Below are 12,128 nucleotides of genomic sequence, written 5' to 3'. Positions count from 1 at the left end.
GCGCTCGGCCGGGGGCGGGACCGGGATGGCACCGAGCGGGACGGGCACCGACACCGGGACTGCTCCGGGACTGCCGGGAACCCGCACTGGCACCGGGACCGACACCGGGATCAGCACCGGGACTGCCCGGGACCCGCTTGGCACCGGCACCGGGACCGGCGCCGCCCGGGACCGGTACCGAGCCCACACCGGCGCCGTGCGGGGCCCGGCTGGCGGGGCTGGCGCTGCATCAGCGCTCGCACGGCCCGGGGACCGGCAGGACACCGGTGCCACCAGCCCGGCCCCGGGGCTGGCACCGGCACCGGCCCCGCGCTCCCAGCACGGACAGGCACACGCAGAGCCGGTGTCTGCGCCCCCAAACCCGGCACCCCCCGTACCCCAGCACCCCGACACCCCCACATGGCGGTGCCTGGACATCTGTACCCACAAACCTGGCAACATGCACCCCCACACCCCGATAACCCCGTACCCCAGCACCCCTGTACACACAGCACATGAGGTGCCACACACACAGAGAACACACATGGATCACACACTCTGCACATGGATCACGGGGCACACAGGGCACGGGGACCCTGCACACGCCTGGGACTGCCCGGGGCCTGCACACACACACACAGGGGATGCCAGGGATGCAGGGCACACACTCTGCACACACAGGGGATGCAGGGCACACACTCTGCACACACAGGGGATGCCAGGGATGCAGGGCACACTCTGCACACACAGGGGATGCAGGGCACACACTCTGCACACACACACAGGGGATGCCAGGGATGCAGGGCACACGCTCTGCACACAGGAAGGATGCCGGGGATGCAGGGCACACGCTCTGCACACACAGGGGATGCCAGGGATGCAGGGCACACGCTCTGCACACAGGAAGGATGCCAGGGATGCAGGGCACACACTCTGCACACACAGGGGATGCAGGGCACACGCTCTGCACACACGTTACACGCGTGTGACCCCCCCAGCCGGCAGGACTGGGGCTCAGGCTGGGCTGAGCCCGCCCCGGTGGTCCCTGGGGGTGCCCTGGGGGTGTCCCGGCTGTGTCCCCCTGTCCCGGCCCCGCAGGCTCCCCGGGCCCCGCTGGTGGCCGGGCCACGTGGCAGCTCGGCCCCGTCACATGCGTGTCCCCCCCGGCCGTGAGTCACTGCCCAGCAATGCTGGGGCCTGCCGGGGCTGGGGGGGCTGCCCGGGGCTGGGGGGCTCCCCTGCACCTCCCCAAACCCCTTCACCCCTCCCCAGCCCCCAGCAGGAGCCTGCTGCAGCCATCACCAAAGAAAAGCCCTTTTATTGATGCTGGGGAGGGCCCGGGGCACAGGGAGGAGAAGGAGCTCGGGCAGGACTCGGAGAAGCCCCCACGGCCCCCAGCCCCTGCAGAGGGGGGGGCTGAGCTGGGACCCCCCAAGCCTTTCTCTCCTTTTGTTCCTAAAGCGACAGCAGAAGGGGAACTCCAAAGGGAGGGCTGGGCTGGGCTTTTCCTTGTTCACAGTGAGTTTGGGGTGGGGAGGGGTCCCACACGCCTGGCCAGGCTGCAGGGGAGGATTTCACTCTCAGTTCAAACCCCAGAGCAGGTCTGGGGTGAGCGAATGCGGGAGAGCAGGGAGGAGAACACAGGGTGAGCACACGTGTGAGCTCAGGGCGCTGCAGGGCCAGGATTCTCTCCTGCTCGTGTCAGACCCTGCAGCACCCCAAAATGGCTCTGATGAGCTTCTCCAATGAAATGAGCTTGGGGACGTCCAGTGTGGCTGTGGCAGGCCCAAGGCCACGGGGAGGGAGGCACGGAGGGAGCACAGGGGGGAGGTAATTCTTGAATCTGTTCCCTGAAAATTCCTGCGAGGGATTTGTCACACCCCAGAGCCAGGGAGGAGGGCTCAGGGTGGGATGGGACCCTTCATTCCCACCCTGAGGGACGGGGAGCAGCTCTACTGCCGAGGGACTGGGGAATGGCACTTCACTGAGAGAGAGAGAAATAAAGAAATAATAAAGAAATACAGAAATAAAGCCACGTGTCGCTGGAAGAGCCCAGCTGGAGCTGGGTGGGCTCGGGGTCTCTGGAGCAGCCCCGAGGGTCTGGGCCCCCCAGCACCCCCTACTCGATCAGCTCCACGTAGTTGGCGGGGAACATCCCAAAGTGGCCGTCGGGGCCGAAGCCGCGCCACCAGCCCTCGTCGATCATCTCGATGTTGGTGATGATGTTCTCGGGGTCGAAGGAGATCTCGGTGTCGTCAGCTGTGAGGGGACACGGGGGACAGTGGGGACAGAGCGCCTGAGCCACCCCGGCCTCGGGGTCACAGGGCAATGGGGATGTGGAGCTCCCCAGGGCCGGAGCCCCTCTGCCACGGGGACGCACTGGGAGAGATGGGGATGTTCGCTGGGGCAGGGAAGGCTCCAGGGAGACCCTTGCAGGGCCTGAGGGGCTCTGGGAGAGCTGGGGAGGGGCTGGGGACAGGGGCAGCAGCGGCTCAGGGGTCTCACCAGCCTGGTAGTCATAGAGGGCCCGGGCACAGAGCCCCTTCCCCGCCAGGTCTGGGGGCTCCTGGTACTCCTCCCTGTAGTCGTACTTGGCATCGGCAGCTTGCTCCTGACGAGAGCAGGGAGAGGGGAGCAGAATCAGCAGGGGAACGGCGGGAAGGGAGAGAACAATGCCCAGGAATGGCCATCAGCATGGGACACAGCAGCCCCTGCTGCCCACAGGGGCATCCTGAGCACCCCTGGGGTTCCCCCATTTCCACTGATTTCAGCTCAGATTTCAGTCCCAGCTCATGCCAGGGGTGGGACCAGCCGCGCTCCCCCACCCAGACGCGGCCCCCAGACCCACCTGGGGGGGCTCCTCGTAGATGGCCGCGGGCTCGGGGGGCTCCTCGTACAGGTTCTCGTCGCCGTGGGAGCCCGGCACGCCGGAGCTGTAGCCAGAGTCCCGTCCTGAGGAGGAAGCAGGGCTCTGTCACCACGGCCAGCCCTGAACCCTGGGGACCCCTGCCCAGGCAGGGGTGGGTGAGGAGGGGTCTGGGGAGCAGAGGGACGGACACAGCACAGACCCACCCCCGGCAGGGGAGGGATGAACTGGCTCCGGATGGATGATTGCCATGGAGGGAGGGGCCGGAGCGCAGCCCTGGCCAAGAGCAGCATCTAGTGGTGCCAGTGGCCCGGGGACACCGGGCTGGGGACACCGGGCTGGAGCCCAGCACGGCCCTGGTGGGGAGCTGGGCGCTCTCTGAGACCCCCGCCCAGCCCAACCCATCTGGGGACAGGGCCAGCCCTCAGTGCCACCCACAGCACACGGGCAGAGCTCTGGGCACAGCCAGCCCTGCCCTGGAACCAATTCCTGCCCAGAGCACTGGGAAATGGCTGGGCAGGGACATCTCCCAGTGCCAGGGCAGGGACAGCCCCAGTGCCCCAGGTGCCCCAAACCCTGCCCAGCCTGGCCTGGGCGCTGCCAGGGACATCCGTGGCATCACCTGCACCAGGGGCTCACCACCCTCACATCCAGTCTGAATTTACCTCCAATATCCAGTCTGAATTTACCTCCAATATCCAGTCTGAATTTACCCCTGATATCCAGTGTGAATCAGCACAGAGAATCCTGGAATGATTTGGGCTGAAAGGGACCCAAAGGATCCCTCCTGTCATGGGCAGGGACACCTCACCATGTCCCAGGAGCTCCAAACCCAGAGCCCAGCCTGGCCTTGGCACCCGAGGACGAGCAGGAACCATCCTCATCCTCAGCACCACCCCCAGCCCTGGCTGCAGGCAGAGCCCAAAACCCAAACGGAATCTCCAGATGCCCAAATTTGTGAGAAAGGCAGCGGGAAGGGGGAACAGCCCTGGGGAGAGCAGGGAGCCGAGCACCAACCTGCTGCAGGGCCTGGGGAGGCCGGGGGGGACCCCCAGACGTCCCTGCTGGGGGAGGCTGGGCCGGGGTCCAGCTCCTTCTGCAGGAATGGGCTGCGCAGCTTGCCTGGGGGGAGAGCGGGGGGCTGCTCACGGAGGGACCCCCAAACCCCCTGGGGCCCCCTGCACTACTGAGTCACACAAATAGAGGAGGGGGCTGCTCACGGAGGGACCCCCAAACCCCCTGGGGACCCCCGCACTACTGAGTCACACAAATAGAGGAGGGGGCTGCTCACGGAGGGACCCCCAGGGCACCCCCACGCTGCCGCCTCGCCCTCCCAAGCAGGATTTTCCAGCTCCAGCCCTGGCTGTGGAAAACAAGTTTGGCAACCGGTTGCAGCGGCAGCCAAGGGGAAATTTAAAAATGAAATGAATGAATAAATGAATGTATTTCTGTGGAGGAGGAAGAGCTGCAGCCCCTGGCTCTCCCTCCGTGTGGCTCTGGGAGGGAAGGCCACAGGCAGACTGGGAGGGGACGATGCAAAGTGGGTCCTGCTTCCTGGGGCAGGAGGCACCTGGGCTGCTGTCGCCTCATCTCCACCTCCAAACCAAACAAAAGCTGAGCAGGATTCCTGCACCAGCCCTGCCAGCACCAGGGCTCCTGCCTGCCCTTATCTCTGATCAACTCCAGGGCATGTACCTGCCTTTCCTCCATGAAACACCTCTAAGTCAGTCTCTCCTCATGATCAAAAAGACATTTTCAACCATCAAAACCACCAAAAAAGACATTTTCAACCACCAAAACAGACACTTTCCCAGCCTGGCATCCTCTCCTCTCCCCCCCAGGGTGTGCCTACCCAAGGCACAGGATCCCTGCTCCTGTCACCAAGTGGAAGTGATTATTGGGATCAACCCAAGGTGCTTTGGAGGGGGCTGGGTGAGGATGAGGAAGAGGAGGCAGAGGCCTCACCCAGGCGTGTCACGGGGGTCACAGCCACTTCCTCAGCCGCTCTCAGCTCTGCCCTGCAAACTTCCTGATTTCTGCCTGAGAGATCAGCCCAGATCGGTTCCTGCTGACAGCACAGGGCTCTGCCTGGCTGGGGCAGCACAAAAATCTGGGTGAAACTTCATTCAGTGGGGACAGACTGCCATAATGATGGTTTCCTGGGGTTAACAGATTGAACCACCAGGCCATATCTGGCTGTGTCCCAAGCCCCTAGCCCTGTCCCCAGGCTGTACCTGGCTGTGTCCCCAAGCCATACCTGGCTGTGCTGGCAGCCCCTGGCAGTGTCCCCAGCCCCCTGGCAGTGTCCCCATGCCATACCTGGCAGTGTCCCCATGCCGTACCTGGCAGTGTCCCCAGCCCCCTGGCAGTGTCCCCAGCCCCCTGGCCCTGTCCCCATGCTGTACCTGGCAGTGTCCCCAGCCCCCTGGCTGTGTCCCCAGCCCCCTGGCAGTGTCCCCAGCCCCCTGGCCCTGTCCCCATGCCATACCTGGCAGTGTCCCCAGCCCCCTGGCTGTGTTCCCAGGCCGTACCTGGCTGTGCTGGCAGCCCCGTGTCCCCCGGCCCCGCTCTCTCCTTTTGTTTGAAGATGTCTCGGGGGTTGACGGCTCTCTGCGCGATCAGCGTGGCTGCCTCCTGCCCGGGGAGGGGGCACGGGGTCAGTCAGGGCCCGGGGACACGGGGGACAGGGCCCAGCAGCCCCCCCTGCCCCGGGGACAGGTGAATTCCCCACCTGGGCTTTCTCCACCGACTGGCTCCTCCTGACGCCCCGGCGAGCCTCATCCTCCTCGGCGTGCTCCTTCTGCACCAGGGGACAGGGACAGGGATGGGCCACCGGGGCATGGGGACAGGGCTGGGCCACCCCCGGCCACCCCTGCCAGAGCCACCTGCCCCCCTCCAGCCCTCCTGCCCCCCTCGGGCCCCAGGGAGGGAGGATGAGGAGGGAGCCCCGGGTCCGGGGGGAAGATGAGGGAATCCTGGGCTGGGAGCAGGGAGTTGGTGTCACTGGGGTCAGGGACATTCCCTGCTGGGGTCAGGGAATGACTCTGGGTGGGAAAACCCCTGAGAGAAGAGTCCAGCTGCTCCCCAGCACTGCCACGGCCACCACTGCCCCGTGTCCCCAAGTGCCACATCCCCAGAGCTGTGACACCCCCCAGGGACGGGGACTCCACCCCTGCCAGGGCCGCACAGCCCTTCCCATGAAGGAATTTCCCCAATGTCCAACCTAAACCTCCCCTGGGCAACCTGGGGGCCATTTCCACTCGCCCTGTGCCCCCCACCCTGGCCTGGGGCCAGCACAGAGCTCACCCACTGCTGCTGCTCCCTGTCCCTGCTCTCGGCCTCCTGCTGCTGCTGCAGTCTCCTGTGGGGACAAATGGGTTAAAAATGAGCGTTTGAGACCTCACCCCACTATCCCAGCTCCAGGAACAGCCTGTGAAGGCCACCCCTCACTGCAGGGCCAGACGAGGGGCTGCAGCCACCCTCAAGGAGAGGAGCAGGAGCTGCTCCAAGCACTGGGATCATTCCAGGCGAATCTCCTCCCTGGGGACAGGGACACCTCATAGGGGAGCTGGGTGGGTTTCCCTGGAGTCATCCCCGCGGGGCCAGGGCTCCCTGGAGCTCTGACACCCCAAAACAGGGCCAGGGGTTTGGGGAGCAGAACTGGGGGAGCCCTGGGGCAGCATCCACGGGCAGGGAGGCTCGGGGTGATGCTGGACGAGCAGCCAGGGAGACGCTCCCTGCACAGCTGCATCGGGATCCCTCCAATCTGTTCTATTCCAGGAGATTTCCTACAGGAATCCCAGCATGGGCACCGTGTGGAACAAACCCTGCCGGGGTGGGGGCAGCTCGGAGGGGCAGTGACAGGGGCAGGGGCACCGCGAGGGCAGGGCGGGCTCTGAGCCCCCGTTCCCGCTCACTTGTGCGCGTCGATCTCGCTGTCGCGGGCCTGGCAGAGCCGCTCCCGCCCCGCCGCCTCCCGCAGCTCCCGCTGGCGCCGCTCCTGCTCCAGGCGCTGCCGCTCCTGCTCCGCGCGCCGCCGCTCCTGCTCCCGCCGCTCCTGCTCGTCCTTCTGCGGGCACCGGGCACGGACGGCGCTGGGGGCTGTGGGGCTCACAGCGCTGGGCACACGGGGCTGGGCACGCTGGGCACACGGGGCTGGGGACACTGGGCACGATACTGGGCAGAGGGGGGTGGGATGCTGGGCACGGGGGGTGCGGGATAGTGGGCACACAAGGGCTGGGGGTCCCACTGCCAGGGCTCCAAGACCCCCATCCCTCTGCAGCCCGGGGCACGGGGCAGGTCTGGAGGGACACAGCGGGTCCAGGAGACACACAGCACACCCCTGGGGACACACAGCACGTCCCTGGGGACACGGTGGGTCCCAAGGACATGGCACGTCCCTGGGCACGCACAGCACATCCCAGGGACATACACAGCACATCCCTGGGGAACACACAGCACGTCCTGGAGGACACGCAGAGTACATCCCAAGGACACACAGCACGTCCCTGGGGAACATGCAGAGTACATCCCAAGGACACACAGCACGTCCCTGGGGCTCGTGGTGGACCCCAAGGACACGGCACATCCCGGGGGGGGGGGGGGGGGGCACACACAGCAGGTCCTGGGGCCCCTGGTGGATCCCAGGGCACTTTCCCAGTCGGGAGGTTCACAGGTTATTGTTCAACCCCATAAAACCCCAGGAGCAAGGGCAGGGAAGAGGGAGCAGCCCTGCAGAGTCAAACTCCCATTTCCCCACCCAGCTGGGGCTGGCTGGGAGCTGGATCCAGCCCCGAGCCAGGCCCAGGTGAGACACAGGGGATGGAGCAGCACCTGCAGCTCGGGGAGCACCCAGGGCAGCAGCAGGACTTGGAATAACACTGGAGAACAACCTGCAGCCATCCCCTGACACCCCGTGCCCACGTTCACCCACCTCTGCTTTGGCCCAGAAATTGTCCTTATTGACCCTCTTGATCTCAGACATGGCGTTTGTCTTCTGGTACACAGAGCCCTGAGCAGACACAGACAAAACACCTTTCAGGCACCTTTTGTCACAAATCAGCCCAAACCAGCCCGGTCTGGGACCTCCCTGAGAAGAAGCTGAGCAGTTTCCATAACCTGATGCTTTGCCCCACAGTTTAAAGGAGGGCTGGGCTGGGTGAGGCCAGTGATGTGCACCTTGCCCAAAAAGGAGAATTGCTGGCCCTGGCACAGGAGGCTGCTCCATCCCTGGAGCGTCCCAGGCCAGGCTGGATGGTGGGAGGTGTCCCTGCCACGGCAGGGGTGGCACTGGGTGGGCAGAACCCCCTCAGGTGCTGGAAAGGTCCCCAGGTTCCCCCTGGACCCTTTAATTCCCCAGGCCGAGCACCCCACAGAGGGGTCGATGCCCCTTCCCCCGTGGGGTCAAGCAGCCCCCAGCAGCCCCCAGCAGCCCCCTGCCCCAGCTCACCACGGGCGCCTGGGGCCCCGAGTCCTGGAACTTGCTGCTCTCCTTGTGGAAGCTGTAGTTGGCCCCCGAGGCCTTGGCCACCTTCTCCATGATCAGCTCGGGCTCCACGTCCTCCTCGGCCCGGGCGTTGATGGTGACGTGAGCGCCCTGAGCACAGGAGCCAGCAGGGGCTCAGGGTGGGCCCGGGAGCCCCCAGACCCAGCAGAGGCTCAGGGTGAGCCCCGGGAGCCCCCAGACCCAGCAGGGGCTCAGGGTGAGCTCTGGAGCCCCCAGACCCAGCAGGGGCTCAGGGCTGACCTCGGGAGCCCCCAGACCCAGCAGGGGCTCAGCCCTGGAGCCCCCAGACCCAGCAGCTGCCCCAGAGCTCCCAGGGCAGGGAACAGGAGGAGATGCCCAGGGGGATCATTTGGGCGAGGGGCTCTGCTGGAAGGATGCAGCTCCCTTCCTTGCATCCCACTCGCCCTGGGATGTGCCCCTGTGCCCCCGAGGGTGGCAGGGGGCAGAGGGGGGGTGGTCTCAGGGCCCTCCCACCCAAAACATTCACTGAAGGGAGGGCAGAGCAGGCTCACACCTTGAGGAAGTTGGCCACAGTGCTGACGTGGTTGGCGCAGGCTCCTTTCCTCACGTCATTGACACCTTCACCTGTCTGCAGGGGACACCAGCAGCTCACCTGAGCCCCTTGGGGTGCACGAGCCCCTCCCCAGCCCACCTGAGCCCCTCCCCAGCCCCCCTGAGCCCCTCAGGGCTGTACCAGGGCTGTCCCCCACTCACCCAGGGCTATCCTCAGGTCTGTCCAGCTGTGCCCATATGCCCCCATTCACCCAGAGCTGTCCCCAGGCCTGTCCCTGCTGTCCCCAGGTGTCCCCACTCACCCAGTTGACCAGGACGTATTTGGGCAGCCCCGAGTTGGGGTCCCGGACGCGGCAGAAGCCGTACATCACCTTCCCGCTGTTGAGCTCCTCCACCATCTCCTCCAGGCCCCCCTCTGCCCCGGGAGGGAGCACAGGGTGAGCCCAGCCCGCCCTGGGCCTGGGGGAGCACCCAGAGCCCCCCCAGAGCCTTCTCAGCCCTGCTCCCCATGAGCTGTGGGGCTGCCCCCAGCCCAGGTTTGCTCTGAGAACACAGAACCTGAGCTTTGCCCCCAAACCCAGCCCCAGCAGCCTTCATCGCCCCGCTCCTCTTGCTCAGGCCTGGCTCTGAGATCCAGGACCCCCCCCAGGTGAGGGGCAGGGGGAAGGAGCTGCCGACACCCCCCGAGCCATCAGGAGCTCCAACGCCAGCTCTGCCCACGGGCTCCTGCACAAAGCCACGCTCAGCAACACTCGGGCAGGGGGAACGGGGCTGGGGAGGAGCTGGCTGGGCCTTGTTCCTGCTCTGCAAGATGGGAAGCAGAGCAGGAACCAAAAGGGGCAAGGTCCTGTTAGTGCACCACGGGGAAACTCCGGCCTCATTGCTTCCCTCTCCCTGTCACACCCACCTGGAGAGGCCCCAGAGCTGCTCTGGGCAGCTGGGAGTGAACCCCAAAGGGAGAATCCCACTCGGGGCTCAGGCAGGGGCAATGGGAAGGGAGCAGGTCACTCCCACTGCACCAACAAACCACAGGAAAGCAGGAAAGCCACCAAAAATGCGCTCTTTCATCCCAAAACCATCCTCCCTCCGTGCCGGGCTGTGTGAGCCTGGGGGAGTGGGAGAGCAGCCCCTGCTCCTTATCAGCCTGGCAGGAACAGGGAGCCTGCACAGCTCGCCCTGCCCTGCCCTGCTCTGCAGAACCACCCGGATCGTTTCCCTCTGCCCATTAAACATTCATGGGCTGCCTCTAAATTTGGCTCCACACCCGGCAGGGAAGCTGGGGGTTGGAACTCTGGAGCTGGTGGGTGAGGGAATGCTGGGGGGAGCTGGGGGCACGCCCTCTGCAGCCCCCAAAACTCCCCAAAAACTCCCCAAAAATATCCCAAAAACTCCCCAAAAAATACCCCAAAAATTCCTCAAAAAATCCCCCAAAAATCCTCATTTGGGACCCAGCAAGATTCTTCCTCAACAAATCTCCCCAGCATCAAATCCCTGTGCTCCACCAGACCCAGGAGCTTCCACGGGCTGGGAAAAGCTCCTGGAAAGTGAGGGAGAAGCTGGGGAGGGATGAGAGGATGCAAATCCCAGCCTGGACGTGGAGCTGCTGCTTCCTGGAGGCTGAGGCTCCCCAGGCAGGGGTGTCTCAGACACAAAACAAAGGGAAAAGAATGGCAGGAAGGAGGGAACGGGGCACGAGGGGCTTTGGGAGCGCGGGGCAGGGTCAGGGCTGAGCGAGGGGCCCTGCCCAAACCCGGGATTCAAACACAAGGAGCAGCCAGGATCAGGGCATGGACCCCAAAATCCTGAAACGGGAAAGGGTCCCCAAAATCAGCCCCAAAAACCTGGAAACAGGGGGATGGTCCCCAAATCAGCTCCCAGACCCTGGAAACAGGGGATGGACCCCAAAATCCTGAAACAGGAAAGGGTCCCCAAAATCAGCCCTAAAACCCTGGAAACAGGGGGATGGTCCCCAAATCAGCTCCCAGACCCTGGAAACAGGGGATGGACCCCAAAATCAGCCCCCAGACCCCTGAAACAGGGGATGGTCCCCATAATCAGCCCTCAAACCCTGGAAACAGGGGGATGGTCCCCAAAATCAGGCCCCAGATCCCCGAAACAGGGGATGGACCCCCAAATCCTCACCTCCGGAGCCGGCCACTCGCAGGTCATTGCTGTTGCCTTCATAGGTGAACAGAGCCCTAAAATCAAGGCAGAAATGGGATTTTCAGCCAGCTTTAGTGCTTATCTGGGGTGCTCACACACCCCTGGTACATTCTGAGGTGCAGAAACCCACGGGGACCCCCCTGAGCCCCCCACAACCCCTCTCACCCACCCCATATCCCCCCAAATCCCCTCCCCATCCCCCATTCCCATCCCCCACCGCAGCACCCCCTCCCCATCCATCTCCCCCCATCCCCTCCATCCCCATCCCGGTACCGCCCCGGTGCCCCCGGTCCCGCACCAGTCGGTTCGGCTGCCCGCGGCCACCACGCTCCCGTAGGCCTCCTGCAGCGCCCGCCCGTTCTTGGCCAGGTTCAGCGCCATGGCCGCGCCCGCTCCGCCCGCCGGCAGCGCCGGGACCGCCCCCGGTACTGCCGGGACCGCCCCCAGGAACGGTGATACCGGCACCGCCCCTAGCCCCGCCCCGCTGGTACAGCCGGGACCGCCCCCAGGCACCGCCCCGCCGATGCTGCCGGGACCGCCCCCGGTACCGCCCCACCCCACCGGTAATACCGGCACCGCCCCCCCGATGCTGCCGCACCGCCCCCGGCCCCGCCCCGCCGGTAATACGGGCCCCGCCCCCCCGCACCACCCCGGCCCCGCCCCGCCCGTGCTACCGCCACCGCCCCCGGCACGGCCCCGCCCATGTCCCCGGCCCCGCCCCGGAAGCGCCCGGCCCCGCCCCGGACAGCCCCACCCCACCAAGCCACGCCCATGAGTCGCTACACCGCGCCCACCACTTGCTAAATCACGCCCCTGTATGGACAGACCACGCCCCTGCTACAGAGCGCCCCTCAAACAGCGGAGCGCGCCCCCCAATAACGGACCCCCTCCCCGACAGGGAGACCCCTCCCCAAAAACAACAGACCCCGACAGGAGACCCCCCCCAAAATAACGGACCACCCCCAAAAGGAGACCACCCCCCAATAGGGAGACCCCGCCCCCAAATAACAGACCCCGACATGAGACCCCCTCTCCGAGCAGGCAGACGCAGCCCCCGGGACCGAAATTCGCCATTTCCGAGGATTTCCCTCATTTCCCAGC

General features: G+C 65.5%; 1 protein-coding gene across 3 annotated transcripts; it reads right to left on the bottom strand.

Moving 5' to 3' along the window:
* Nucleotides 1-1,277: 1,277 nt before the first annotated feature.
* DBNL (drebrin like) lies at nt 1,278-11,420 on the bottom strand. Of its 3 annotated transcripts, none has more exons than XM_063175433.1 (14): nt 11,326-11,420; nt 11,007-11,062; nt 9,167-9,279; nt 8,866-8,940; nt 8,295-8,441; nt 7,779-7,856; nt 6,763-6,914; nt 6,152-6,206; nt 5,577-5,645; nt 5,377-5,479; nt 3,863-3,967; nt 2,828-2,931; nt 2,485-2,590; nt 1,278-2,238 (listed from the first exon to the last, which is right to left on the bottom strand). In XM_063175433.1, the coding sequence occupies exons 1-14, from the start codon at nt 11,406-11,408 to the stop codon at nt 2,099-2,101; spliced, it is 1,386 nt and encodes a 461-aa protein (XP_063031503.1). In that variant the 5' UTR covers nt 11,409-11,420; the 3' UTR covers nt 1,278-2,098. The 3 variants fall into 3 exon arrangements, with proteins under 3 accessions (XP_063031503.1, XP_063031504.1, XP_063031505.1); XM_063175434.1 differs by having other exon boundaries at nt 6,763-6,911; XM_063175435.1 differs by lacking the exon at nt 3,863-3,967.
* Nucleotides 11,421-12,128: the final 708 nt, after the last annotated feature.

This window comes from Melospiza melodia, chromosome 23, assembly GCF_035770615.1.
Source record: "Melospiza melodia melodia isolate bMelMel2 chromosome 23, bMelMel2.pri, whole genome shotgun sequence".
Lineage (NCBI taxonomy): Eukaryota > Metazoa > Chordata > Aves > Passeriformes > Passerellidae > Melospiza > Melospiza melodia.
This window is presented reverse-complemented; position numbering and strand designations above follow the sequence as displayed.

Bases quoted from the DNA above. Each gene is read 5' to 3' on its own strand.
- DBNL (XM_063175433.1), bottom strand. From the start codon at position 11,408: ATGGCGCTGAACCTGGCCAAGAACGGGCGGGCGCTGCAGGAGGCCTAC. The intron at 5,646-6,151 runs GTGAGCTCTGTG...CCCCTGGTGCAG, and splicing joins ACAGGGAGCAGCAGCAGTGG to AAGGAGCACGCCGAGGAGGA. The intron at 3,968-5,376 runs GTACGGCCTGGG...CTCTCCCCCCAG, and splicing joins GGGGCTGCCAGCACAGCCAG to GCAAGCTGCGCAGCCCATTC.